The following is a 25,947-nucleotide window of genomic DNA, read 5'->3' as shown; positions in this document are numbered from 1 at the left end:
CTCATACCGTTCATTCCTTCTGTCAAACATACGTCCAAAATCAACGAAAAGCCGGTCAGAGATGCCAGATGGTTTGCACAAAAATCAGTACACATCAATGAAAATATCTTTTTATTGCTTCTCTGATACGATTCAAAGGTGTTTCAACAACAATAATTGAACTTGAAAGCAACATAATAAATGATACTATGATACATCTTTATTGGAGTTATATAACGGTAATTTTGGAATTAACTAGTTTCAACAGTAAGTTATGCAGAGACACCCAAGAAACCATAATCATTTACAACTTGTTGAAATGCTATCCAAAAACAGCTTAACAGCTTCTCTGATCTCTGTAAGCTTGTTTTTTTTGCGTTTAAATAGCTCGGGGAGCTGACGCTGGAAATGAAAATTAGAGATAGTTTGGAGAAGGAAAATTTTAAAGTTTAGAATAGGCAGCGTAGAATAGTAAGCGATCATGAGACGTTGGTTAGACCATCATGCACTTCATTATTGTAATATCTTGACCTTCACCGGTCGACAGCTTTCTCCAGACTCAGCCAAGCTCCCAACAGTCCTAGCTTTTTATAGCTTTCAATACCCGTCCTTCACTCTTTTGATTGCGTGTGTTTGTACTCTTTTTCAGGATGCCACATCCTCCCTTTGCACAAAATTTTATTAATAGAAATATAATTGCTTTTTCAATGGACATTTTTAATCCATTATTTCCTTTTTCTCCAATCCACAGGTAGACACTTTCGTGCTGTCATATTCCTTCATTTTTTTTTATTGTTTCTGTTCATAATTGTTTTTCCTCGTTCCTTTCTTCTTTACCTCTTTTTATCGTTTGTTTTATTACTCACTTTTTGCCTTATTCCTGTCATCATATTTCTTTTGTTATCATTTTGCTCCTCTCTTTTTACATTACTGTCATCTCTTCTTCCCTTTTTTCTTTTTTTTTAAATCTTCCATTCGTTTTCTCCTATTGTACTCGCGAAAAATTTACATGAATTTTCTATTTATTTGTAGTTGGTGTGACTCTGTTCGCATTCTCCTCACTTTTTAGTTTTTGATTTGAAACACTTTCTTATTTCTTATATAATTGCTTTTCTTTAACTTTCATGCCGTTGCCACTCACTATCTGATTTGCAACACCTTAGCCTTTATCGTTTTCAAAAAATATTGATTTGCTGTCATATTCATTCATTTTTTTTATTCTCTCTTTTCTTTGCCTGACCATGAGCTGGTACTCGGATTCAGGATTTCGCAATTTCTTCTATTATTGATTGCGCCATGGGCCAAACCCCGACTGCATAAATTTTTAACACTGCCTTGAGCTAAACTCGACTAGTGTTTGCGCCTTGGGCTTACCCCGACTGCAATATTTTTAAAATAATAGCACTGCCTTGAGCCTAACTCGACTAGTGCTTGAGCCACATGTTGGCCAGTTCATTTCCTTGCTGGACCCAAAATATCCTCTTTCATGCGCATGTATTCAACATGTCTCTCATCACCATTGAGCAAGTAACCATCGTTTCGTCAACCCAACCGCAAATTTTGATGCTACAAGTAGCCCACTAAATCCATTTGGCTCCGATGCGGCTGTTGGCGCCGCCATAGAGTTGTTTTTGACATTTCTTACGCACACTTGCTGAGCGTGTACAGATGAGACGGAACAATTAACCTCAAAAACTCTCGGTACAAAAAACGGGCAACTGGCCGACGCACATGGTCGTTTTTGAGGTTAATTGTCCCAAAACTGAAAAGTGTTGGTGAAACAATCTGCATAATATCACGAACACGAACAGCGGCAAATAGGACTATAGCAAATTGTCAACGAGCCGATTGTGACGAAGCAACAAATCGTTCATTTCTCCGTTGGACGTGAAGGCGAGAGGTGTGTAAAACGCTGGGCGGTTTTCTTCCTAGTTGGTGCTGGACCAAACGAATCACAGGAACCGCAAACCCCTTTAGCATATTCGGCGTCGAACCATCTCCGGTACTACAACATTTTTGTTGCTGCATCGCCTCCGGCATCGCCATGCACCTTAGCAAAATGTAGCACTGTTACAGCGGTCTTGAGCGCCTCGTCAGCCACTGCACACTGGTTTTCCTACTGGTCCTGGCATTTCCATATTCGGCCACTACCCCTACCTCGGAAAAAAAACTAAACTCTCTTCGAGGGTAGAGGTAGTACTCCTGGCACGGATCGCCAATGTAATATCTTGACCTTCACCGGTCGACAGCTTTCTCCAGACTCAGCCAAGCTCCCAACAGTCCTAGCTTTTTATAGCTTTCAATACCCGTCCTTCACTCTTTTGATTGCGTGTGTTTGTACTCTTTTTCAGGATGCCACAATTATATCCATTCCGGCTGGATATTGACAGAATGCAGTTCAAGATAATAAACCAACCCCTCTTGATACCAGATACCAGTTATTTTTTATCAATGAAAAACAAAATTCAACCTGATTATGACCATAAAGAGAATTATATTTTTTATTTGTGCATTTGCATGCAAATTTATATTTAACACAGAAAAATAATAAATATCCATATTTTGAAAAATCTTCAAATTCGGCACCACTGGCTGTTTGACTGTCCGGAAAGAAAAACAACAATCTTGTTCAACTTTTGTCGCGTTTCAAATCGGCTTTTTTTTACTTGCTGGGTATTTTGCTGCAAAAACCGGATCTGAGGACCCCGGAGGACGCCAGTTTCAACAGCTGCCACCTCAATTGCGGAGCCAGGAGGCTAATAAAAGCGGTTATAAACATCCGGCTAAGGCAGTGGCAATGTTCGTGGAAGTTTCAACACAAAGGGTACCGTGGGAGCATCGGATTGCTGTTTGTAACAGGTAGGTTTAGTTTCTAGTTAAGCAAAATTCCAACAAAACCAGCTTACAAAAAAAAATAACACAAAAATCATATATCGAGAATATTGAGAACTTTTTTTTTCAATTTTTGCTTCCTTCAGGTTGTGGATGCCATCTGCTATCACAGCTTCCGACGTAGCCAAGGCCAGGAGAGTTGTCAGAACTGGATGGCAGTTCAAACAAGGAACGAAGCTTATATTTCGATTTTTAAAAGGTACGACAAAAATGAGGATGTTGTAAATAAAATTTAAATATCCATAAACGATTTATTCTCTCAATCCGAAAATTCCCAGCTATTCACACACGATTCCAAATAACGTACGCATAGCGTTCACTAGCGTTGTTGAACGTTATGACAAATCGTTTCAAGACTTCAACAGTAAATGTCGCGTTATAAACTTACTTCAAGAATTACTTCAACAATAACAGTTTGATGCTCTAAATACGTTTCCGTAAGCGATTTTTGGATTTTATCTTAACTGTTTGTACAAAAGTCGCCCCATACAATTGTTTTAACAGTTTTAAACAGTAACATAACTTAACGCCATATTCAACAGACCGTCGTTTTGGAATTCACAGTTAGTGGAATGTTTTTTACGATGTCAGATACCGTTTTCTAAAAGTTTATTTACGCTGTTCCAAATAGTTTTATAACTATTATAGTAACTGTTTGGTAACAGTTTTTTTTTTATTCGGGCTGCCTTGAGCCTAGCTCGACTAGTGCAGCCACTTAATGGCCAATTCATTGCCTTTCACTGTGTCTTCATTTTTTTTCCGTGGGCTTTGATTTAAACCTAAACCATCATTGAGCGGAGCACTACCCTTTAATCCACCCACACTATGGAATTTTAGCCGCAATTTAGCAATTTATGACATCAAAAATCCAGTTGGCACCGTAACCTCTCCGGCACCGCACATTTTGGGCACAGCAACATCTAAGCTTCCACAACAGCTTTGGCATAGCCTAATCATAGCCGCCGGAAGACTCTTGGCAGCAACACCTTTAGCACCGTAACATCCTCGACGCCGTAACATCTTCGGCCCTGCAACACTTTCGATATCAAATCTAAACTTGAATAACCATACTTTCACACTTCAGCAAAATGCATCGCTGCACCAAACTTCACCGCAACCCGAATACGAAAATATTGTAACAAAACAGTTCCTGTAGTAGTTATAAAACGTTAAGAAACAGTGTAAAAAAACGTTTAGAAAATGATATCTGAAACCATAAAAAACATTGCACTTATCTTGAATTCCAAAACGACGGTCTGTTGAATATGGCGTTAAGTTATGTTACTGTTTAAAACTGTTAAAACCTCTATATGGACGAACTGTATTACAAATAGTATGAATAACGTCCAGAAAACGCTCTTGCAAAACGTATTTAGACAACCAAACTGTTAATATAACAGTTTTCCGAAGAGTAATCTTTTATCTAAACAGTAACAGTAATAGCTATCGAACGATTCAAAATAACGTATTTTCCAACGTTATCCAGAACGGTATACGTCAATGGCGGTCTCACACACACATAGATGGGATTTTCGGATGTTTGATATCAATTCAATTTTTTCTCATTATCTTTATTGAACTTGGTTAACACTTACATACGGTTGTCGGTGAGAAATTTAAACGGATTGATATCCCATAATTTGATTCTTGCAGGAAGATCCTACCCGGCCATGGGCATAGGGTATGGATTCGCGTAGCTCCAGCGCTATGGAATGCCGGGAAGCCATCGTCACCCGGGTTATGAATGAGTGAGGAAGCTGGAATCAATTTATTACATTATATTTAGATTATATTTAGAATTTGTTTGTTACTACTTACGGTAATTAATTCCGGTAGCTCCCGCAGAAGAATCAGCGAGTAGAATCTTGCAGAATCCAGATTTCGGATGGACGAAAATTGTTGTGTTCTTGTGTATCTCTTCCAGATGAGGGCAGTGGTGCCGATTAGACCGATTTTGCCAAATTGTACCGATATGAAATTAATATGTGAAAGTTAAAAAAAAATTATAGCGTTGATGTTTCTAGGTCGTCTTTTTGCATGCATGCTGCATCTTGCATAATGAGCGTTATTAAAAGTATCTTGTAAGGCCGATGACATAGTGAGAGCGATAATTGGCGAACGCGACCGATACGATCTGGAGCGGTGGAACAAATTGGCATCTCCTTCGTCGCATTTAATGTCAGGTTCAGGCCGATGACATAGTGGCCGATGACATAGTGAATACGATGCGATGCGATGCGGTGAATGCGATTCAATGCGGTGAACCACATTTGATGAAAATGTATGTGAATCGCTTAAACCTGACATACTCAACGCGGCAAAGCAGGTGTCAATTTGTTCCGCCGCTCGAGTTCGCATAGGCTGCGTCCGTAAATTTTCCGCCAATTCGCATCGCATCGCACTCACTATGTCATCGGCCAGTGAGAGCCATGCGATGCGAAATTACGGACGCAGCCTATGCGAACTCGAGCGGCGGAACAAATTGACACCTGCTTTGCCGCGTTGAGTATGTCAGGTTTAAGCGATTCACATACATTTTCATCAAACGTGGTTCACCGCATTCAATCGCATTCCCCGGTTCGCATCGTATCGCACTCACTAGTCATCGACCTAAGTAATCCACTTACATTTCCCTCAAATGTGGTTCTCCGCATTAATTCGCAACCGCTGATTCGCCTCGCATCGCATTCGCATCCGCTGATTCGCATCGGCGTGCACTATGTCATCGGCATAAATCAAGAGCTGAACTTCGTTTAGTATAAAGATAGTAAAACAAAAAATTATTATCATAATTGTGTACGAATTTTGCACAAAACCAACTGGCATCTCTGACCGGGCGATTCGTTGATTTTGACGTGCGAGTTTGACAAGTATGACAGAGGGGATGAACGGTTTGTTTAACGGTTCGAGTTCAGTTTAACGATTAAAGAAAAATTGAAGGAAATCGTTCATATCATTCTATCACCTTTCCAGTTACCATCGCACGTTTTTACATAAACGTTCATATTTCGTCTGCTATCGTTGGCGAAGTAAAGTTTAGAAGAACAGCTACGTTTACAGATACAATCACCATTTCTAAAACCGTAGATGTATCGTAGAGACTGTTTGAGATATGGTTTTTTAGTATGCGGGAACACCTTCGCATATTGGGCCTAACATCTTGCACCTCCTGGTCTGGCACTACCCCTCCCTCGGAGCTAAATCAATCTAAACTCTCTTCGAGGGTAAGGGCAGTGCTCCTGGCACGGATCGCCAATATGATATCCTGATGTGCACCGATTGATATTGCTCTCCAGACTGAGAGTTGCGCATGGCGGTCCTTGCCTTTTATAGTTTTGAATACCCGTCGTTCACTCATCTGATTGCGTGGGTTTATTCTCTTCTTCAGGATGCCACAGGAATGAAAATTGTCGATCGGAAAAATGTCGTTGGCACCAAACAAAAATGCAATAGGACGTAAGTACAACTTCACATGTAAGCACTGAACTGACACTCTTTTCCAGTACATATGAATGTTCTCCTGTAATTCCAACTTCAACTTTCAAATTTCCGAACGAATTTGAGCAGAACGGGAATTAAAAATGCGATTCAGAACTTCAATAGCGATTTTCTCAAAACTAGTCAAGTGGCTCATACGACCTAATCAAAACAAACTCTAGAATTGAACCAAAGAAATTAGATCCGATCCAATGAAAAAACTGGCAAATGCACTCGTGTTCCATTAATTTCCTTGACCTTATAAAAAGGCCTGTGCTAAAAGGTTTTCGTGTGTAAATAAATCAACAATTACAATTACAATTAACTGTCAAACGGTTTAGAACTACGTCAAATTGGATCCAAATCTCATCAGTTTTGGATCAATCCTTAGAGCACCTGTATCCGTGGTCCAAACAGCCGGTTAAGACCCAAATTCCAACCCGAGCAACCGCACTGGTGATCTATTATACCAGTTTCAACCCAACTTTTTTTAGAGCTGGTATAAGGGCATCTGTATTCGTGGTCTATTCTTGGGTCTAATTTATACAAGAATTGAACCAAAGAAATTAGATCCGATCCAATGAAAAAACTGGCAACTGCACTCGTGTTCCATGAACTGTCAAACGGTTTAGAACTGCGTCAAATTGGATCCAAATCTCATCAGTTTTGGATCAATCCTTATACCAGCTCTAAAAAAAGTTGAGTTGAAACTGGTATAATGGATCACCAATGCGGTTGCTCGGGTCGGAATTTGGGTCTAAACCGGCTGTTTGGACCACGGATACAGGTGCTCTAAGGATTGATCCAAAACTGATGAGATTTGGATCCAATTTGACGCAGTTCTAAACCGTTTGACAGTTAATGGAACACGAGTGCAGTTGCCAGTATTTTCATTGGATCGGATCTAATTTCTTTGGTTCAATTCTTGTATAAATTAGACCCAAGAATAGACCACGAATACAGATGCCCTTATACCAGCTCTAAAAAAAGTTGAGTTGAAACTGGTATAATGGATCACCAGTGCGGTTGCTCGGGTCGGAATTTGGGTCTAAACCGGCTGTTTGGACCACGGATACAGGTGCTCTAAGTAGGTAAAACATATTTTGTGTGTATTATTTTAAATTTAAAAAACCACTGGGTGGGCCTCCATTTTTTCAACATAGTGGCGGATTTTATGGTCTCCACTCTCAAAATCAAAACAAACATCCGCGCAACGTATATCGATTCGTGCGTAATTTTTGAGACTGGTCAGTTTATCCATATTTTGTAACATATTTTACTTTCATTGCGACACTGCAGAATGGCTTCCGAAGCTGGTCCATCGTCAGTGAAACGATACCGTCGCGAAGAGCTGGAAGAGAGTGACCCGGATGAAACTGATGATAAATACGAGCCTTACATTCCGGTGAAGGAACGCAAAAAACAACAGCTGCTCAAGCTGGGACGCATCGTACAACTTACGGCGGAAGCTTCGAACGTTGGCAAATCGTCAAGCGAAAATGAACACGACGACGAAGGGGCCGAGGAAGCGTGGGGTCGCAAGTTCAACATCAGTCTGTTGGACCAGCACACTGAACTGAAAAAGATAGCCGAGGCCAAGAAAATCAGCGCCGTTGAAAAGCAACTCAAAGAGGTAAGAAGAAAAACATCTAAAATTTAATTTATTTTTATTTGATATTAACTTGAAAATTATTTTCAGGAAGAGAAAATCTTAGAAAGTGTGGCCGAGAAGAAAGCTCTGATGGGTGTGGCGGAATTGGCAAAAGGTATTCAATATGAAGATCCGATAAAAACAGCCTGGAAACCTCCACGGTACATTTGCGCCAGGTCGGATGTTTCACATGAAAAAGTACGCGAAAGATTGCGTATACTGGTTGACGGAGAAAATGTGCCTCCGCCGATATGCACATTCAGGGAAATGAAATTCCCAAAACCGATTCTTGTGGGGCTAGAAAAGCGAAACATCAGAAAACCTTCACCAATCCAAGTGCAAGGTATTCCGGCAGTTCTGTCCGGAAGGGATTTGATCGGGATAGCTTTCACCGGTTCAGGCAAAACACTAGTATTCGTTTTACCAATTGTGATGTTTTCACTAGAACAGGAACTAAGGTTGCCATTTATCAGTCGAGAAGGTCCCTATGGGTTGATCATTTGCCCTTCGCGGGAGTTGGCAAAGCAGACGCACGACATCGTTCAGTATTATTGCGGCCATCTCCAGCAAGCGGGTATGCCGGAAATTCGTTCGGCCTTGGCTATTGGTGGAGTTCCGGTTAGTGAAGCATTGGCTGTCATCCAACAGGGATGTCACATCATGGTTGCCACACCTGGTCGGCTGATGGATATGTTAGATAAGAAGCAGGTCACTCTTGAAGTGTGCAGATATCTTTGTATGGACGAGGCCGATCGTATGATAGACATGGGATTTGAAGAGGACGTCCGAACAATTTTCTCGTATTTCAAAGGACAGCGTCAAACTTTACTCTTCTCCGCTACTATGCCGAAAAAGATTCAAAACTTTGCTAAATCTGCATTAGTAAAACCGGTGACCATTAACGTAGGTCGAGCTGGAGCAGCATCGATGAATGTGACCCAGGACGTGGAATACGTCAAACAGGAAGCTAAGGTTGTGTACTTGCTCGAATGTCTTCAGAAAACTCCTCCACCGGTGCTCATTTTCGCAGAAAAGAAACAAGATGTTGATGCCATTCACGAATACCTCCTGCTCAAAGGCGTAGAAGCTGTGGCCATTCATGGTGGCAAAGACCAGGAAGAACGTTATCGATCAGTCGAAGGATTTCGAAATCAGGAGAAAGATGTTCTGGTGGCAACCGATGTAGCGTCCAAAGGTTTAGATTTCCCTGACGTACAACACGTTATTAACTATGATATGCCGGATGATATCGAAAATTACGTGCATCGAATTGGTCGTACGGGTCGTTCTGGTTCAAAAGGTTTGGCTACAACGTTCATCAACAAAGCTACCGAGCAGTACGTTCTACTGGATCTGAAACATCTGCTGATAGAGGCCAAACAGAAGGTGCCTCCCTTCCTGGCTGAACTTTGCTCCGAAACGGAGAAATACGCCGATCTAGGCGACGGATGTAGCTATTGTGGTGGCTTGGGACATCGCATCACTGAATGTCCCAAACTGGAGGCAATCCAGAGCAAACAGGCATCCAACATCGGACGACGAGACTATCTCTCCAATACAGCGGCGGATTACTAAAATGGTTAGGTTTTATGTGAAGGCAATAAATATGTTTTCGAATAACTAATATTTTATTTTTATTCGGGAATAAGTTCATTTCCAAGTGTTCTCATTTTGCATCTAATTACCTACAGAAACCTTAATAAGTATCGGCCTAAATTGTGTCTTGAGCTGTTAAAAAATAACGTTCAGTTTTACATAGGCTGATATGAATAAAGCTCTAGTAATTGCTTTTGCTATTTTCGAGCAGTTTTGTGAGTCAAATACTTCGAATGGCATTGGTTGGCTTTTTATTCTTCTTCTTCTTCTTCTTTCTTCTGTTCGAAGTTATCCTCTGACAACTTCTATTTTGTGGCCCAGTGACTTAGACTATATGGCCATTTTCATACGTTGTCAGCAAGACGGCTAGCCGTATTGCTTGGCAACGGGTCGATTATGTGTACAAGTACCTTAGCGTTTTATTGTTCATATTTTTAAATTAGCTTTTGGACAAAATCAGTAACTTCTCTGTAAAGCTCATTGTCGTTCAATTTCAGTAAATCAGTTAGACATGTAAAACGTAATTCGAATGAATAATTGGACCTCAGGTTGTTAAATTTTGGACAAAATAGTATCGAGTGTTCTGCTGTTTCTGGGGACTGACAAATGTTACAGTCACCATCGTCTTCGATTTCCATGATGTTCAGCCAAAATCTCGAGTGGTCGTGCCCTGTGAGTAGTCGGTTTATGAGGCGAATTTCGTGTCCTTCAAGATCCTTTTTGTGAAACCACGGTGTAGGCAAGTATTCTGGGTAAACCTTTCTGAATGTCTTCCCGCATACTAAAAAACCATATCTCAAACAGTCTCTACGATACATCTACGGTTTTAGAAATGGTGATTGTATCTGTAAACGTAGCTGTTCTTCTAAACTTTACTTCGCCAACGATAGCAGACGAAATATGAACGTTTATGTAAAAACGTGCGATGGTAACTGGAAAGGTGATAGAATGATATGAACGATTTCCTTCAATTTTTCTTTAATCGTTAAACTGAACTCGAACCGTTAAACAAACCGTTCATCCCCTCTGTCATACTTGTCAAACTCGCACGTCAAAATCAACGAATCGCCCGGTCAGAGATGCCAGTTGGTTTTGTGCAAAATTCGTACACAATTATGATAATAATTTTTTGTTTTACTATCTTTATACTAAACGAAGTTCAGCTCTTGATTTATGCCGATGACATAGTGCACGCCGATGCGAATCAGCGGATGCGAATGCGATGCGAGGCGAATCAGCGGTTGCGAATTAATGCGGAGAACCACATTTGAGGGAAATGTAAGTGGATTACTTAGGTCGATGACTAGTGAGTGCGATACGATGCGAACCGGGGAATGCGATTGAATGCGGTGAACCACGTTTGATGAAAATGTATGTGAATCGCTTAAACCTGACATACTCAACGCGGCAAAGCAGGTGTCAATTTGTTCCGCCGCTCGAGTTCGCATAGGCTGCGTCCGTAATTTCGCATCGCATGGCTCTCACTGGCCGATGACATAGTGAGTGCGATGCGATGCGAATTGGCGGAAAATTTACGGACGCAGCCTATGCGAACTCGAGCGGCGGAACAAATTGACACCTGCTTTGCCGCGTTGAGTATGTCAGGTTTAAGCGATTCACATACATTTTCATCAAATGTGGTTCACCGCATTGAATCGCATTCACCGCATCGCATCGCATCGTATTCACTATGTCATCGGCCACTATGTCATCGGCCTGAACCTGACATTAAATGCGACGAAGGAGATGCCAATTTGTTCCACCGCTCCAGATCGTATCGGTCGCGTTCGCCAATTATCGCTCTCACTATGTCATCGGCCTTACAAGATACTTTTAATAACGCTCATTATGCAAGATGCAGCATGCATGCAAAAAGACGACCTAGAAACATCAACGCTATAATTTTTTTTTAACTTTCACATATTAATTTCATATCGGTACAATTTGGCAAAATCGGTCTAATCGGCACCACTGCCCTCATCTGGAAGAGATACACAAGAACACAACAATTTTCGTCCATCCGAAATCTGGATTCTGCAAGATTCTACTCGCTGATTCTTCTGCGGGAGCTACCGGAATTAATTACCGTAAGTAGTAACAAACAAATTCTAAATATAATCTAAATATAATGTAATAAATTGATTCCAGCTTCCTCACTCATTCATAACCCGGGTGACGATGGCTTCCCGGCATTCCATAGCGCTGGAGCTACGCGAATCCATACCCTATGCCCATGGCCGGGTAGGATCTTCCTGCAAGAATCAAATTATGGGATATCAATCCGTTTAAATTTCTCACCGACAACCGTATGTAAGTGTTAACCAAGTTCAATAAAGATAATGAGAAAAAATTGAATTGATATCAAACATCCGAAAATCCCATCTATGTGTGTGTGAGACCGCCATTGACGTATACCGTTCTGGATAACGTTGGAAAATACGTTATTTTGAATCGTTCGATAGCTATTACTGTTACTGTTTAGATAAAAGATTACTCTTCGGAAAACTGTTATATTAACAGTTTGGTTGTCTAAATACGTTTTGCAAGAGCGTTTTCTGGACGTTATTCATACTATTTGTAATACAGTTCGTCCATATAGAGGTTTTAACAGTTTTAAACAGTAACATAACTTAACGCCATATTCAACAGACCGTCGTTTTGGAATTCAAGATAAGTGCAATGTTTTTTATGGTTTCAGATATCATTTTCTAAACGTTTTTTTACACTGTTTCTTAACGTTTTATAACTACTACAGGAACTGTTTTGTTACAATATTTTCGTATTCGGGTTTCCTTTCAGAGTGCCTTGTGCGTCGCAGTATTCTTCGTACCATCTTTTTGTTTCGACGAGCTTCTGCTTCTTCAAATTTATTGAACGCATCTTTCAAAAAAATTTGGTTTTCCAAAACTGGATGTTGCAGCTAGGTAGCGTGAAGTAAGGAGACCGTTTCGATAGCAAAAACAATTTATTGAGAGCAGCTTCGAAACTATAATGAAATTTATGTTATTAGCTAAAGCCTGATATTTTAATAGATAACCTTACTTATCAGTTTCCCTTATAGCTCTTTTTTCAACGCTTTTCCCGCTTTAGTTTGACCACTGATTTCAGTTTACTGACTCCAGACACTTGTGACCTATATCAAATTTCATTTAGTATTCATTTTAAATTATAATTATACAATATTACCCTTTTTCTTTTCTTTTCAGGTTTTAACGATTTTCATAACCTCTCTTTTCAGGTTCAACAGGATTTCTCCAGGCGGCCTATTGATAGGGATTTACTTTAATAAACTTACTTTTTAGGATAAATGTAGAACTTACTTTTGCTTAAAGCACTTAGAAAGAATTTGCACACCCTTTTGGGAAAACTGTAGTAATATTAAATTTACTTGGAATGGAAAAGGAATTTTAAGCGCGTGGGCTTTTCGACAACTTGTCGCACAGACAGAGACGGCCTAAGTGGGGCAACTTTCTCGATTTTGACACTTGTCGATCGTTGCTGACCGGGTGGCCAGCTGGCTAGAAATAACACCCTCCCCCTGGTGTAGGTTGGATTTATCCGCAGCTTCACGATTAACCACATCCAGCACGGCCATTCGGGATACTGGACGTATGAAGCGATTTGCTCCAATTTGAACCACAGCCCTCCTTGATCGTCCATCCGGATTCCGTAGTACCTCTAGGATACGCCCTCTCTCCCATTTTCCACTCTTTGCTGTCTCAGCTACCATGACCAGGTCACCCGCTTCTATAGGCTTTGTTTCGTCGAACCACTTTGGTTGCCTCCTTATAACTGGTAAATATTCGACCAACCATCTATGCCAAAATACGTTGAGTTTGGTTTGGATTTCAGACCACGAATTTCCGAGAATATTACGATAAGATTCGTGGCTTACGGTAGACGAATTTTGATGGTTTTGTCTAGGAGATTTGTTTCCATTCGAACTTAGTAGCAAGAAATGGTTAGGGGTCAGTGCCTCTGCTTCGTCAGATTCAAGTGGTAGGTAGGTCAGAGGCCTCTTATTTATCATACTTTCTGACTCCACGACCAATGTCTGCAACCCCTCGTCATCCAGTTTCCCCTCGGTGTAGGCATCGGCCATAGCTATTTTAACTGACTGTACTAGTCGCTCCCATGCGCCCCCCATATGTGGCGCCCCTGGTGGATTGAAGCTCCATTTCGTGTTCGCATTGGTGAAAGTAGCTGACAGTCCCTGACTAATTTGACCCCGTAGAACACGATCAGCTCCTTGAAAGTTGGTCCCATTATCCGTAAAGAACTCAATCGGAGATCCACGACGACCCACAAAGCGACGAACGCAGGAAATACAGGATTCTGTTGATAGTGTATAGGCGACCTCAAGGTGAACTGCTCGAACGGTCAGGCATGTGAACAGAGCAATCCATCTTTTGACTCGGGCTCTTCCTAGTTTCACCAAGAGCGGTCCGAAGTAGTCTAACCCCGTGTATGTGAACGCTCGTTCGTGGTGAGCAAGACGGGCTGGAGGTAGCGGAGCCATTACAGGGATTCTCGGCCGCGCTAAGCGGATTCTACAGATCTGGCAGTTTTTGCTGACTTTCTTTACCAGTGCACGTAGTTTTGGGATGCTGTAAAGTTGGCGTAGTTCGTTCACGACGGTTTCACTGTTTCTATGACGATAAACTTCATGGTAATCTAGGATTATCAGATCAGTAACAGGATGGTTTTTTGGGAGGATAATTGGGTGTCGGGTGTCGTACGGTACGTTCTTAACTGCGTCAATACGTCCCCGTTCTCTCAGCAAACCCTTTTCATCTATGAATGGCATCAATTGGTAAATGGTACTGCGTTTCTCTATAGCCCTTCGACCAGATTTGTTGTGTACCGTATTTTTAAGTGCACTTATTTCTTCCGCAAACGAATCTTCTTGAACATGTCTTAGGATTGCTTCTGTAGCCATTTTGAGTTCTTCCTGTTGGAGAGGTCCAGTAAGTTTCGCTCCTTTGAAGCGGTTTTGCAGATATCGCAGTACGTAGGCTGTAACTCTATTTAGTCGACCCCATGTGGCGAAACGGTTGAAATCTAACACGGGTTCTACAACACGGTGGTGAAGAATTGAATTTCGAATTTCCTCTGATGTTGGAGTGACGGGTTCTGTAGGTTGTGGCCACCGCGACTCAGAGAACGAGAGGAATTCTGGACCATTGAACCATATGCTTTCTGAATTGAAGTATGGGCCGCTCCCCCATTTCGTTGCTTCGTCTGCTGGGTTGGATTTTGACGGAACCCATCGCCATTCACTGGTAGAAGAATGTTCTAGGATCTCCCCAACTCTGAATGAGACAAACTGCCGGTAGTTCCGAGGGTCTGCCCTGATCCATGCCAGAGCGGTTCTTGAATCTGTCCAATAGACCGTCTTTAAGATAGGAAGGTCGTGATTGTCTCGCACAAACTTCGCCCAACGAACTCCTAGAACGCATCCTTGTAGTTCCATTCTAGGTATAGACCAAGGTTTCAATGGAGCTACTTTTGACTTCGCCGCTACAAGACAGCATTGAGATGACCCTTCTTTACCTTGTGCCCTAAGGTAAACCGCACAGGAATAGGCGATTTCGCTAGCGTCGACGAAAACGTGCATTTGCGTATTCATATAGGTTTCTCGTGACGCTCGCTGAAAATAACATCGGGGAATTCTTATTTCTGCAATAAATTTTAACATTTTGATCCACCTTTGCCACCTTTTGTACACATCTTCGCTTATTTGTTCGTCCCAACCTGTACCTTCTCGCCATAAATCTTGTATGAGGACCTTACCGTGGATTATGAAAGGAGACAGTAAACCCAAGGGGTCAAATAACGTCATAACGCATCGGAGGACTTGCCTTTTTGTTGGTCGAGTAGTTGTTACAATCAAATTGTGCACCTCCTCGCTCATTTGAGTAGAGAAGCATAGCAGATCATCCGAAGGATTCCATAGCATACCAAGGACTCGTTCCGTTTGCCCTCCTTCCGAGAGGTCAAGACGTTTCGCTGTTTGTGTTTTTTCTTCTCCCAAACCTTGTAATACTGTTGCATCATTTGATCGCCAGTTATGCAGCTTAAAACCTCCATTACCATGCACTGTTCGTACATCACGAGCCACTCGTAACGCTTCTTCTTCCGATTCAAAACTTGCCAAATAATCATCTACGTAGTGGTCACGAATGATTGCTTGCGCCGCCTCTGGATACAATTGAGAATGAATTTCAGCGTTCCTATTTTTAACAAATTGAGCGGAGGCAGGTGAGCAAGTGCTACCAAATGTAGCAACATCCATCAAATATATGGTGGGTTTCTCTGAGGGATCTGAACGCCACAAGAAGCGTTGTGAGTGGATATCCTCTTTCCTGATACGAATTTGGTGGAACATCTCTTGTATATCAGAGGTTACTGCCACTCTATACTGGCGGAATCGGAATAGAACTCCAGGAAGAGCTACCAGTTGGTCTGGGCCTTTCAGAAGCACGCTGTTTAGAGATACTCCATCCGATTTGGCAGCGGCGTCCCATATAATCCGGACCTTCCCGGGTTTCTTTGGGTTAGTTACTGCCCCGATGGGGAGGTACCAAGTCTTGCGAGGATCAGCTGATTCTAGTTCTGCCATACTGGCTTTGTGTGCGTAGCCTTTAGATTCATACTCTCGAATCTGTCGATGAAGGTTTTCTTTCAGAGCAGGGTGGCGTTGCATACGTCGTTCGAGACAGACCAATCTATTTTCCGCCATCGCGTAGCTATCAGGGAATTCTACATAGTTATCTTTAAACAGCAGGCCTGTTTCGAAGCGGTTACCTATACGTTTTGTTGTAGATTCAAGTAAGGTTAGGGCTCGTTGCTCTTCCTCCGATGGCGGAGCATGTGTGCTGGACGTCCCGGATGCTTCTACAGCGAGAAACCTTTTGACAGATTCTTGTAAATCGGATTCACAATTGCATTTGCTAATATGGTAGATGTTTGCTTCTTCCGTGTTGTTCAAGCGTGGTCCGTAGACACACCAACCTAATCTGGTCTTTACAGCAACCGGTCCATTACTGTCACCTTCTTTTACTTTGAGCGGAAGTGCTAATCTCAAATTATCTATACCGATGAGAATTCGCGGTTTGGCATTGCTATAACTAGAAATGGGGATGCCTTGTAAATACGAATACTTACTCGAAGCTTCTGAAAACTGGAATGTTTGGCATGGGAGGTTTAGACTATTTACCGTCCGGGCGTTTGTCAAGGTATACCGCTTGTCAGGATTCGCTCCCGATATTTGTAGAGAAATTCGCTGAGATTCCGTCTCGAGACGGGATGTGTCACCCGTCCATTTTAGGCAAAGAGGTTGAAGATCGCCTTTCACTCCCAAATTGCTTGCGAGTTCATTCTCCACCAAGGTGAGATCAGATCCTTCATCCAAGAAGGCGAAAGTTTCAACGCAGCCGAGCTCTCCGTACAGTTTTACTGGTAAGATTCTGAACAACGATGAGATATTAAGGTCTCGATGGAAGTGATTTTCGGCAACGATAACCGGAGTAGACTGAACATCCTCAGGGTGGAGCAGACGGTGATGGCGATATCGACAATTCTCAATATTACAGCTTTGGCGTAACCGGCACGATCTGCGACCGTGGTTGTACAAACAATTTTGGCACAGATTTTTTGACCTTACTATTCGCCATCGATCCTCGATACTAAGCGCCTTAAATGTTCTACATTCGGCAATCCGATGTCCCACCTGATCGCAGTTAACGCAAACGTATTCCCTCATGGATTCCTTCGGTGCTTGCGCATCTATCCAGTCTTCAGCGTGCGCGTTGATGAAGGCTTTTGGTTTTTGTCGATCTCGTCCACTAACGCGCGTCGTTATTTCCGGTTCTAGAGACACTATGCTTGAAGCATCCTCAACAATCATGTCCATATATTCGTTAAAGGTTTGGAGGTTCACGTGGCTGAACTGTCGTTGATATCTAGCCCACATCATCTGGTGGTTCGAAGGAAGCTTCAAAATCAATTCCTGTAGTAGGGATGGGTTGGAGAGGTGAGTGTGTTCCCTCGCAGCCTCGATGTGAGCACATAATGTTTGCACTGCGTCGCCGAAACTGATAAGTCCTTCCAACCGATCAGTCTTAAGAGCCGGAATCTCACGCACCTTTTTCAGTAAACCGTTTATTAGTAGTTCTGGGCGACCATACCGTCTTCGCAGCCTTTCAATAACTTGTGGTACCCCCGCCGGCAGCACCAGTCGACTGCGTACTGACTCAAGCGCTGCACCAGTTAAACATCGTTGCAGACGAAGCATGTTTTCCGCGTCGGAAAAACCACAGGCTTCCGTGGTAAATTCGTAATTGGAGATGAAGATAGGCCATTCCGTGGGGTCTCCAGAAAATCGAGGAAGATCTCTTCCCAGGGACTGTCGGGCTACTACTTGTTGCTGTGTTGGTTGATGGAAAGCATGGGGGGAATTTACAGAGTTGCTTGTCACTTGATTTGATTGACGAGGGAGTTGAGACTGTTCTTGAGTGTTATGTATACGTTCAAAGGGGTTTCGCGACTGCGATACATAATCTAAATTGACTTGATTTGAAGGTAAAGTCAAATCGTTCATTCTAGCCGTGCGTGCGTTTATGTCTTGCAGCTGTTCACGGAAGTGAGAAATATTTTCCGAGCGCGCGTAATTTCGCAGCTGCTTTCGGGATATAATGGTCGTGGAGTGGTTATCTAATTCTGCTGCATTAAATGCAGGGAAAGTATGAATATTATTTTCATGGTCAGAATAGTATGAGGCATGACGCTTACCTGAAGTCTCCATAGGCGTTGTGTCACTTACCAGCGGCAATCCATTCTGGCTTACCGACTGCTTAATTCGCCAGGAATTTAACGTAGCTTCCTCCTCGCATTCACCTATTGCGTTGTTTTGTTTAGATAAGCGACTCTCCTCCGGTACGGTGGGTAGGTTACGAGTGGTCTTCGGAATTGCACCAGATTGTTTCCGCAGATCTGATTGTTCCTTGCTTTTATCAGAATTGTTCACAGTAAACAACTGACGGCAGTGTTCAAGCTGTTTCCGAAGTTCGAGTAGTTGTTCCGGCGATAGCTTATCACTGGTCTCACACCTCTCCACACTAGCCTTCAGCTCACGTAGTGCTATGTGATGATGACTCAAGCTGCGCGCTGTAGGTGGTGTTGGATTCCGATCTGCCGAAGGTGCCGAAAGATGAGGTACCTGCTCAGTTGAGCTAGCGTATGGTGAAATTGCAGCACGCGCCGTTATTGGGTCCATAGAGGCGAATCTACCAAGCAAGCCTCTCGATGCTATACCGGAAGCAGCTGCATTGGATTGACTCGGAACTTCGAGAGATGGAACATTTTGCAACCCAATTCCGGCAGCGGTATTAAACAACAGCTTCTGTTGTTCCTTCAAATGACGACGTTGTACTTCCAAATCGGCCTTTTCTCTTTCAAGTTGTTGTCGATCCATCATTTGACTTAGGCTTACAGAAAGGATGGAACTGGCTTGACTGTGTACTGAAGCGGCATCATCATCTTTGGCTTCCATACATTTGTTGCATATCCATGGCGCGCTGGTTACGGTTTGGTCCACCCCAGCACATGAATAGTGATGCCAATCATCGCAGGCGTCGCATTGGACCATATCCTCTTCGCTGTCCGGTCTAGTGCACGTGGCGCAGTTCGATTCTTCTTCTTCTTCAAAGTGCGGAGCATCCTTTTCGTTTCTGCCGGTCATGTTGATAATTTCGAAGTTTGTTGCAGCTAGGTAGCGTGAAGTAAGGAGACCGTTTCGATAGCAAAAACAATTTATTGAGAGCAGCTTCGAAACTATAATGAAATTTATGTTATTAGCTAAAGCCTGATATTTTAATAGATAACCTTACTTATCAGTTTCCCTTATAGCTCTTTTTTCAACGCTTTTCCCGCTTTAGTTTGACCACTGATTTCAGTTTACTGACTCCAGACACTTGTGACCTATATCAAATTTCATTTAGTATTCATTTTAAATTATAATTATACAATATTACCCTTTTTCTTTTCTTTTCAGGTTTTAACGATTTTCATAACCTCTCTTTTCAGGTTCAACAGGATTTCTCCAGGCGGCCTATTGATAGGGATTTACTTTAATAAACTTACTTTTTAGGATAAATGTAGAACTTACTTTTGCTTAAAGCACTTAGAAAGAATTTGCACACCCTTTTGGGAAAACTGTAGTAATATTAAATTTACTTGGAATGGAAAAGGAATTTTAAGCGCGTGGGCTTTTCGACAACTTGTCGCACAGACAGAGACGGCCTAAGTGGGGCAACTTTCTCGATTTTGACACTTGTCGATCGTTGCTGACCGGGTGGCCAGCTGGCTAGAAATAACACTGGAGCAGTGTCAGACAGTCCCATGTTGGCCAATGCATCAGCAATATCGTTTCCTTCAATGTTGATGTGGCTAGGAATCCATTGAAAAGCAGTGCCAAAACGCTGTGCTATCTCTAGAATCTCTACAATCAGAGCAGGTCCTTGCAAGTCATCGAACGTGTTTCCAAGGATGGTACAGGCGGATCTTGAGTCAGTGTATATAACTGCTTCCGGTATTTGTTGATCCTCTATACACTTCATGGCTGTTCTGATGGCAATAATTTCGGCAGATGTGATGCTTGTTTCGTCGTTCAAACGGTAAAAGTATCTAGTTTTAGCACATTCATTGTATATGCCAACTGCACAAGTGTTATCTTTTTTTGAGGCGTCCGTGAAGATTCTCCTGCGTCGACTGTATTTTTTGTGCATAGTGAACAAAACCGCTTGTTTCATAATTTTTGGGCTGATATTCTTTTTAGTTAGAGTTATTCCTTCCAACTGTGTTGCAATTTCGATGTGGGATGTTTTATTGAAATTTTTGGTCTTGGTAATTTTATCGAAAGTGTGTTTATTCTTGAGGTACATTATCTCTTGATAGCTGTATCTATTGATTGGTGTTATTCCTGTGTCATTCAAATTTTGAAGTTGGTATGCTACTATGTTGTTTCTACTGATACATCTGGCAATTTCTTTGCAAACAACTTCTTCCTGGCGCAGGTTCAGGGGTTGCTGTCCTGATATTGCCATGAGTGCATTTAGTGGAGTGGATTTTGTGCAGCCGGTCACCCTGCGAAGACATTGATTGTTAACTACCGCTATTTTCCTTTTATTTGTGTTGCTCGCGTTATTTTGAACAGCTACACCATACTCTGTGATGCTTCGCATGAGCGCCTTGTATATATTGCTCATAGTTTGAGGATGTGAACCAGTTCGCGTGCCAGATATTATTTTAAGCATGTTTAATCTATCGTTTATTTTTCCTACTGTTTCTCGTGTGTTAATACCAAAGCTTAGTGAACGGTCCAGAGTAACCCCAAGATATTTATGACTCCTTACGGTTTCTAGTTTATTGAGCGTGTAATGTTCACAACTGGAAAACAACAACGATTGGCAACGCTTGTCTCTATGGTGCCAGTAAAACCGTTGGCTACTTTGTTCATACAAAAATGTTCAGTCTGCGTGTAACTACAATCGGAACAAGTCGCTCTTCAATAAAGTTTATATTCGTTTTTGTAGTTCGGTTGTACTTTATTTTTTCAACGCTGTTAATTCCATTGTGGCTAAAACCCCCAATAGGTTATGGGCCCAGGTTGGAAAAGTTAAACGCAAGTGTAATCGGACTAAATTAGTGAATTTTCGTCATTTATTCAGACTTTCGAAAAGTGTGTCACGCCGGTGTGTGAAGAACAAAATGGCGGACGCAAAAGTGATAGTGGATAAGCTGAACGACGAAAATTATGAAGTATGGCGGTTCAAGATGGAGCTGCTCCTCTTCAAGGAAGGATTAATGGAGATGGTGACTGCGCCTAAGCCTGAGAGAGCTGATGCTGTTTGGGACCTCAACGACGGGAGAGCTCGTGCAATGATCGGCTTGGCAGTGGATGACAGTCAGTTGGTCCACATTATTCGGAAGAGGACAGCCAAGGAGATGTGGGATTCGCTCAAAAGTATCCATGAGCAAGCGTCGTTGAGCACAGCCTTGCATGTTCTGCGGAAGTTGTGTTCCTTGCGGCTGTCCGAAGAGGGCAATCTCCCAGAACACTTGAACGCGATGACGTCACTGCACAACCGTTTGGAGGTTATGGGTGAAGCCCTGAGAGAGCGACAATTTATGGCATTGATTTTGTCCAGTCTTCCTCCATCGTACGGAACTCTCATCAACGTTTTGGAAAATCGTCCGGAAGCCGAGCTCACGATTGAGTTAGTGAAAAGCAAACTCCGGGAGGAATTTCGTCGGCGTCAGGAGTGTGGTGCTAGTGATGAGAAAGTTTTGAAAACGGTCAGTGGAGATTTCAAAAGGAAGATCGTTTGTCATCACTGTGGTGAAGAAGGCCATATCCGGCGCTTTTGTCGCAAATACACCAAGGAGCGACAGGATCAGCGGAAAATTTCGAAGCAAGGCGCGAAGGCAAATTTGGCAGCGGAGGTTCCTAAGGAATTCGAGATGTGTTTAGCTGCTATGGAGAGGTGTGGCAATAGTCGGTGGTGCTTGGACTCCGGCGCCACATCCCACATGACCAGCGACACGAATCTTCTCATCGGAATTGATCCTGGTAGGAAAATTGAAATTGGCCTTGCGGATGGCACGAAGATCCAGTCTAGTGGTTCGGGGAATGCGGAAATTGTCTCCATGACTGGCAGTGGTGAGAAAATGAAAGTCCATCTGAAAGATGTGTATCATGTGCCTTCACTTGCTGGGAATCTTTTGTCGGTGGGCAAGATTTGCGATCTTGGGTACAGTGTTCTTTTTGAAAGTGGGGGCTGCCAAGTTTTGAAGAACGGCAAAGTGATGCTTGTTGGGGAAAGATCCGGTGGATTGTATGGGCTGAAACAGTTCCCGGAGCGGGCAATGGTGGCACGACATGCGGATCAGTGTGAACATTTGTGGCATCGTCGTTTCGGCCACAGGGATCCGGAAGCAATCCAGAAAATTATCCGTGAAGATTTGGGATTTGGCCTTAACCTGAAAAAGTGCGAGGTAAAGTGTGTTTGTGAAGTGTGTTGTCAAGGAAAAATGAGTCGGGTTTCGTTTCCGAGAAAATCGGAAAGCAAATCAGTGGCTGTAGGTGATCTTGTGCACTCAGATTTGGGAGGGCCAATGGAAATTTCTACACCAAGTGGAAACCGGTTTTATATGACAATGGTGGATGATTTTAGCAAGTACACAGTGGTTTACCTGTTGAAGACCAAATCGGAAGCAGCTGAAAAAGTGAAGGAATATTGCTCTATGGTGAAGAATCAATTTGGGCGTGCTCCAAGATTAGTGCGCACAGATGGAGGAGGAGAATATTCTAGCGAAGTTTTGCGGAAGTTTTTTAGTGAGAACGGAATTTTGCATCAAACGACGGCACCCTATTCGCCACAACAGAACGGAAAGGCAGAGCGGAAAAATCGTTATGAGATGGAAATGGTAAGGTGTCTCCTAATCGAATCGGGTCTTGGGAAGAAGTACTGGGCGGAAGCACTTTGTACGGCCAACTATCTACAAAACAGGTTTCCATCGTCAACTATCAACAAGACGCCGTACGAACTATGGCATAGGAAGAAACCGTCATATGGCCATCTCAAGGTGTTCGGTTCGGAAGCTTACGTTCATGTTCCTAAAGAAAAACGTAAGAAGCTCGACAATAAGGCAGTGAAAATGGTGTTTGTTGGCTACGCGGAAGGAAGAAAAGCGTATCGTTTCCTGGATCCAAAAACTGACCGGATAACCATCAGCAGAGATGCAAAGTTTCTGGAAGCTGATGTGAAGACAGTGCCGGAGCAGCCTGATAGTGGAAGAGAATCGGAAAATCCTCGGCGAGAGTGGGTGGAAATACCACTAAGCAGTAAGGCAGATTCAAATCCTGTGGCTGAGGAGGAGAATAGTGTTGAAGCCGAAGAATCCAACGAAAGTGATTCATCTGATGACAATTACGAAAACGCTTCTGATGGTGGTGAATCGTTTCATGGCTTTGCTACTGAAGAATTTTCGAGGCGGTCAGCAAGAGTCAACAAGGGTGTTCCGCCACAGCGATTCATCGACGAAACTTTCTTGGCTTTCGAGGATCAGGAAGAACCCAGAACCCTGAAGGATGCTTTGAAAAGTGAAGATAGTGTGAAGTGGAAAAGTGCTATGGCGGATGAAATGAAGTCGCATGAAAGTAATGGTACCTGGAAGTTGGTAGAACTGCCTGCCGGAAGAAAACCAGTGGGGTGCAGGTGGGTTTTTAAACTCAAACGTGACGCAGCGGGAAAAGTGTTGAAGTACAAAGCTCGTTTAGTGGCACAAGGATACAGTCAAAAATTCGGAGAGGATTATGACGAAGTGTTTGCTCCAGTGACGAAACAAACGACTTTGAGAGCATTGTTGGCTGTGGCAAGTAAGCGCAATCTACACCTGAAGCATTTTGACGTAAAGACGGCTTACCTGTACGGTGATCTTGAGGAGGAGCTCTACATGAAGCAGCCTCAAGGATTTGAAGCCAAAGGGAAGGACCATTTGGTTTGCCGGCTATCTAAAAGCATCTATGGTTTGAAGCAATCGGCACGATGCTGGAATCATCGGCTGCATACGGTTCTTTTGCGGTTGGGCTTCGTGCAGAGTAAAAGTGATTTGTGTTTGTACGCCATGGAATCAAACGGAAAACGTGTATATTGTTTGGTGTATGTTGACGACATTTTGGTTGGGAGTGAATCCGAATCTGAAATCCAAAACGTTTACAACAGTTTGAAGCGAGAATTTGAAATGACAGACCTGGGAGACTTGAATTTCTTCCTTGGTTTGGAGATCAACAAATCAGATGGAAAATTTGGTATTTCGCTGCGAGGGTATATCGAACGAATTGCCGAAAAGTTTGGTTTGCGGGATGCAAAGACAGCTAAATGCCCCATGGATGAAGGATTCTACAAAACTCCGGTGGAAAGTCCTGCGATGAAAAACATAACAACATACCGGAGTCTGGTTGGCGCACTTCTATATGTTGCGGTTTGTGCTCGGCCAGACATTGCCGTGAGCACATCTATTCTTGGTAGAAAAGTGTGTGCACCGACGGAAGCCGACTGGGTAGCAGCGAAGCGTGTCGTCAGATACTTGATGGCAACAAAGAATTACCGGCTTGAATACGGCGATACTGGTGGCTCTCTAATTGGTTATTCCGACGCTGATTGGGGAGGAGACCCGAAAACACGAAAGTCGACGACGGGATTTGTGTTCTTGTTGGCCGGTGGAGCAATTTCTTGGGCAAGCAGATTACAAAATTGCGTCACCCTTTCTTCGATGGAGTCGGAATACATGGCCCTAAGCGAGACAAGTCAGGAAATGTTATGGCTCTTGAGTCTTCTTCGCGATCTTGGTGAGCCACATATTGGTCCAGTTACGGTTCTGGAAGATAACCAAAGCTGTATTAAGTTTGTTGCTTCCGAACGAGTTAACCGCCGCAGCAAACACATCGAGGTGAAGCAGCTTTACGTTAAAGAGCTTTGCGAGCAGAAAGTGATCCACCTAGAATACTGCCCTACAGAAGAGATGGTCGCCGATCTTCTAACAAAGCCGCTTGGTCCGATCAAGGTCCTGAAGTTCTCTGGGATGCTTGGTCTTGCTGGAGTTCGTGACCATTAAGGAGGAGTATTGAGCGTGTAATGTTCACAACTGGAAAACAACAACGATTGGCAACGCTTGTCTCTATGGTGCCAGTAAAACCGTTGGCTACTTTGTTCATACAAAAATGTTCAGTCTGCGTGTAACTACAATCGGAACAAGTCGCTCTTCAATAAAGTTTATATTCGTTTTTGTAGTTCGGTTGTACTTTATTTTTTCAACGCTGTTAATTCCATTGTGGCTAAAACCCCCAATAGTTGGGTTCCTTTGAGATTAACCGTTAATTTTTTGTTGCTAGCTTGGAAGATGATTGCTTTAGTTTTTTCAGGATTGATAGCAAATTTCAAAGACTCTGCCACTTCGACGAATTTGTTCATATATTCTTGTGCGTTTCTGTTCAATTCGTCTAATTTATTGCCTGTCACTAGGATGCCGAAATCATCGGCAAATTGAACGAGATTTATTCCACTATGATCGATCTTATGTAGTTCTAACGTGTACAGGTTGAATAGCGTAGGTGAAAGAACATCCCCTTGGGGTAGACCTTTACTGATCGTTCTGGAAATCGTTAAGTTTCTTATCTCGAGGGATATCTTTCTATTTATCAAAAACGAGGATATCCATGTTATTATGTCTCCTGGTATACACAGATTGATAAGAATATTTTCCAATTTGCTTGGATCTACTGCGTTAAA

General features: G+C 42.7%; 2 protein-coding genes across 3 annotated transcripts; one reads left to right on the top strand and one right to left on the bottom strand.

Annotated features, from left to right (window-relative positions):
- The first annotated feature begins 6,264 nt into the window (after nucleotides 1-6,264).
- On the top strand, nucleotides 6,265-9,619 carry LOC129745637 (ATP-dependent RNA helicase abstrakt). Of its 2 annotated transcripts, none has more exons than XM_055738843.1 (3): nucleotides 6,265-6,327; nucleotides 7,648-7,981; nucleotides 8,048-9,619. In XM_055738843.1, the coding sequence occupies exons 1-3, from the start codon at nucleotides 6,272-6,274 to the stop codon at nucleotides 9,572-9,574; spliced, it is 1,917 nt and encodes a 638-aa protein (XP_055594818.1). In that variant the 5' UTR covers nucleotides 6,265-6,271; the 3' UTR covers nucleotides 9,575-9,619. The 2 variants fall into 2 exon arrangements, with proteins under 2 accessions (XP_055594818.1, XP_055594820.1); XM_055738845.1 differs by lacking the exon at nucleotides 6,265-6,327 and adding an exon at nucleotides 7,563-7,575.
- A 3,430-nt stretch (nucleotides 9,620-13,049) lies between these two features.
- Nucleotides 13,050-19,337, bottom strand: LOC129742890 (uncharacterized). Its single transcript, XM_055734835.1, has one exon. It carries the CDS (start codon nucleotides 19,335-19,337, stop codon nucleotides 13,050-13,052), a length of 6,288 nt encoding a protein of 2,095 aa, XP_055590810.1.
- Nucleotides 19,338-25,947: the final 6,610 nt, after the last annotated feature.

The sequence above is a fragment of the Uranotaenia lowii genome, chromosome 2 (assembly GCF_029784155.1).
Source record: "Uranotaenia lowii strain MFRU-FL chromosome 2, ASM2978415v1, whole genome shotgun sequence".
In the NCBI taxonomy this organism is placed as follows: domain Eukaryota; kingdom Metazoa; phylum Arthropoda; class Insecta; order Diptera; family Culicidae; genus Uranotaenia; species Uranotaenia lowii.
This window is presented reverse-complemented; position numbering and strand designations above follow the sequence as displayed.

Excerpts from the sequence above, each read along its gene's own strand:
- LOC129745637 (XM_055738843.1), top strand. The coding sequence starts at position 6,272 with ATGAAAATTGTCGATCGGAAAAATGTCGTTGGCACCAAACAAAAATGC. Across the intron at positions 6,328-7,647 it reads AAACAAAAATGCAATAGGAC|AATGGCTTCCGAAGCTGGTC; the intron begins GTAAGTACAACT and ends GCGACACTGCAG. Across the intron at positions 7,982-8,047 it reads TTGAAAAGCAACTCAAAGAG|GAAGAGAAAATCTTAGAAAG; the intron begins GTAAGAAGAAAA and ends AATTATTTTCAG.
- LOC129742890 (XM_055734835.1), bottom strand. The coding sequence starts at position 19,337 with ATGACCGGCAGAAACGAAAAGGATGCTCCGCACTTTGAAGAAGAAGAA.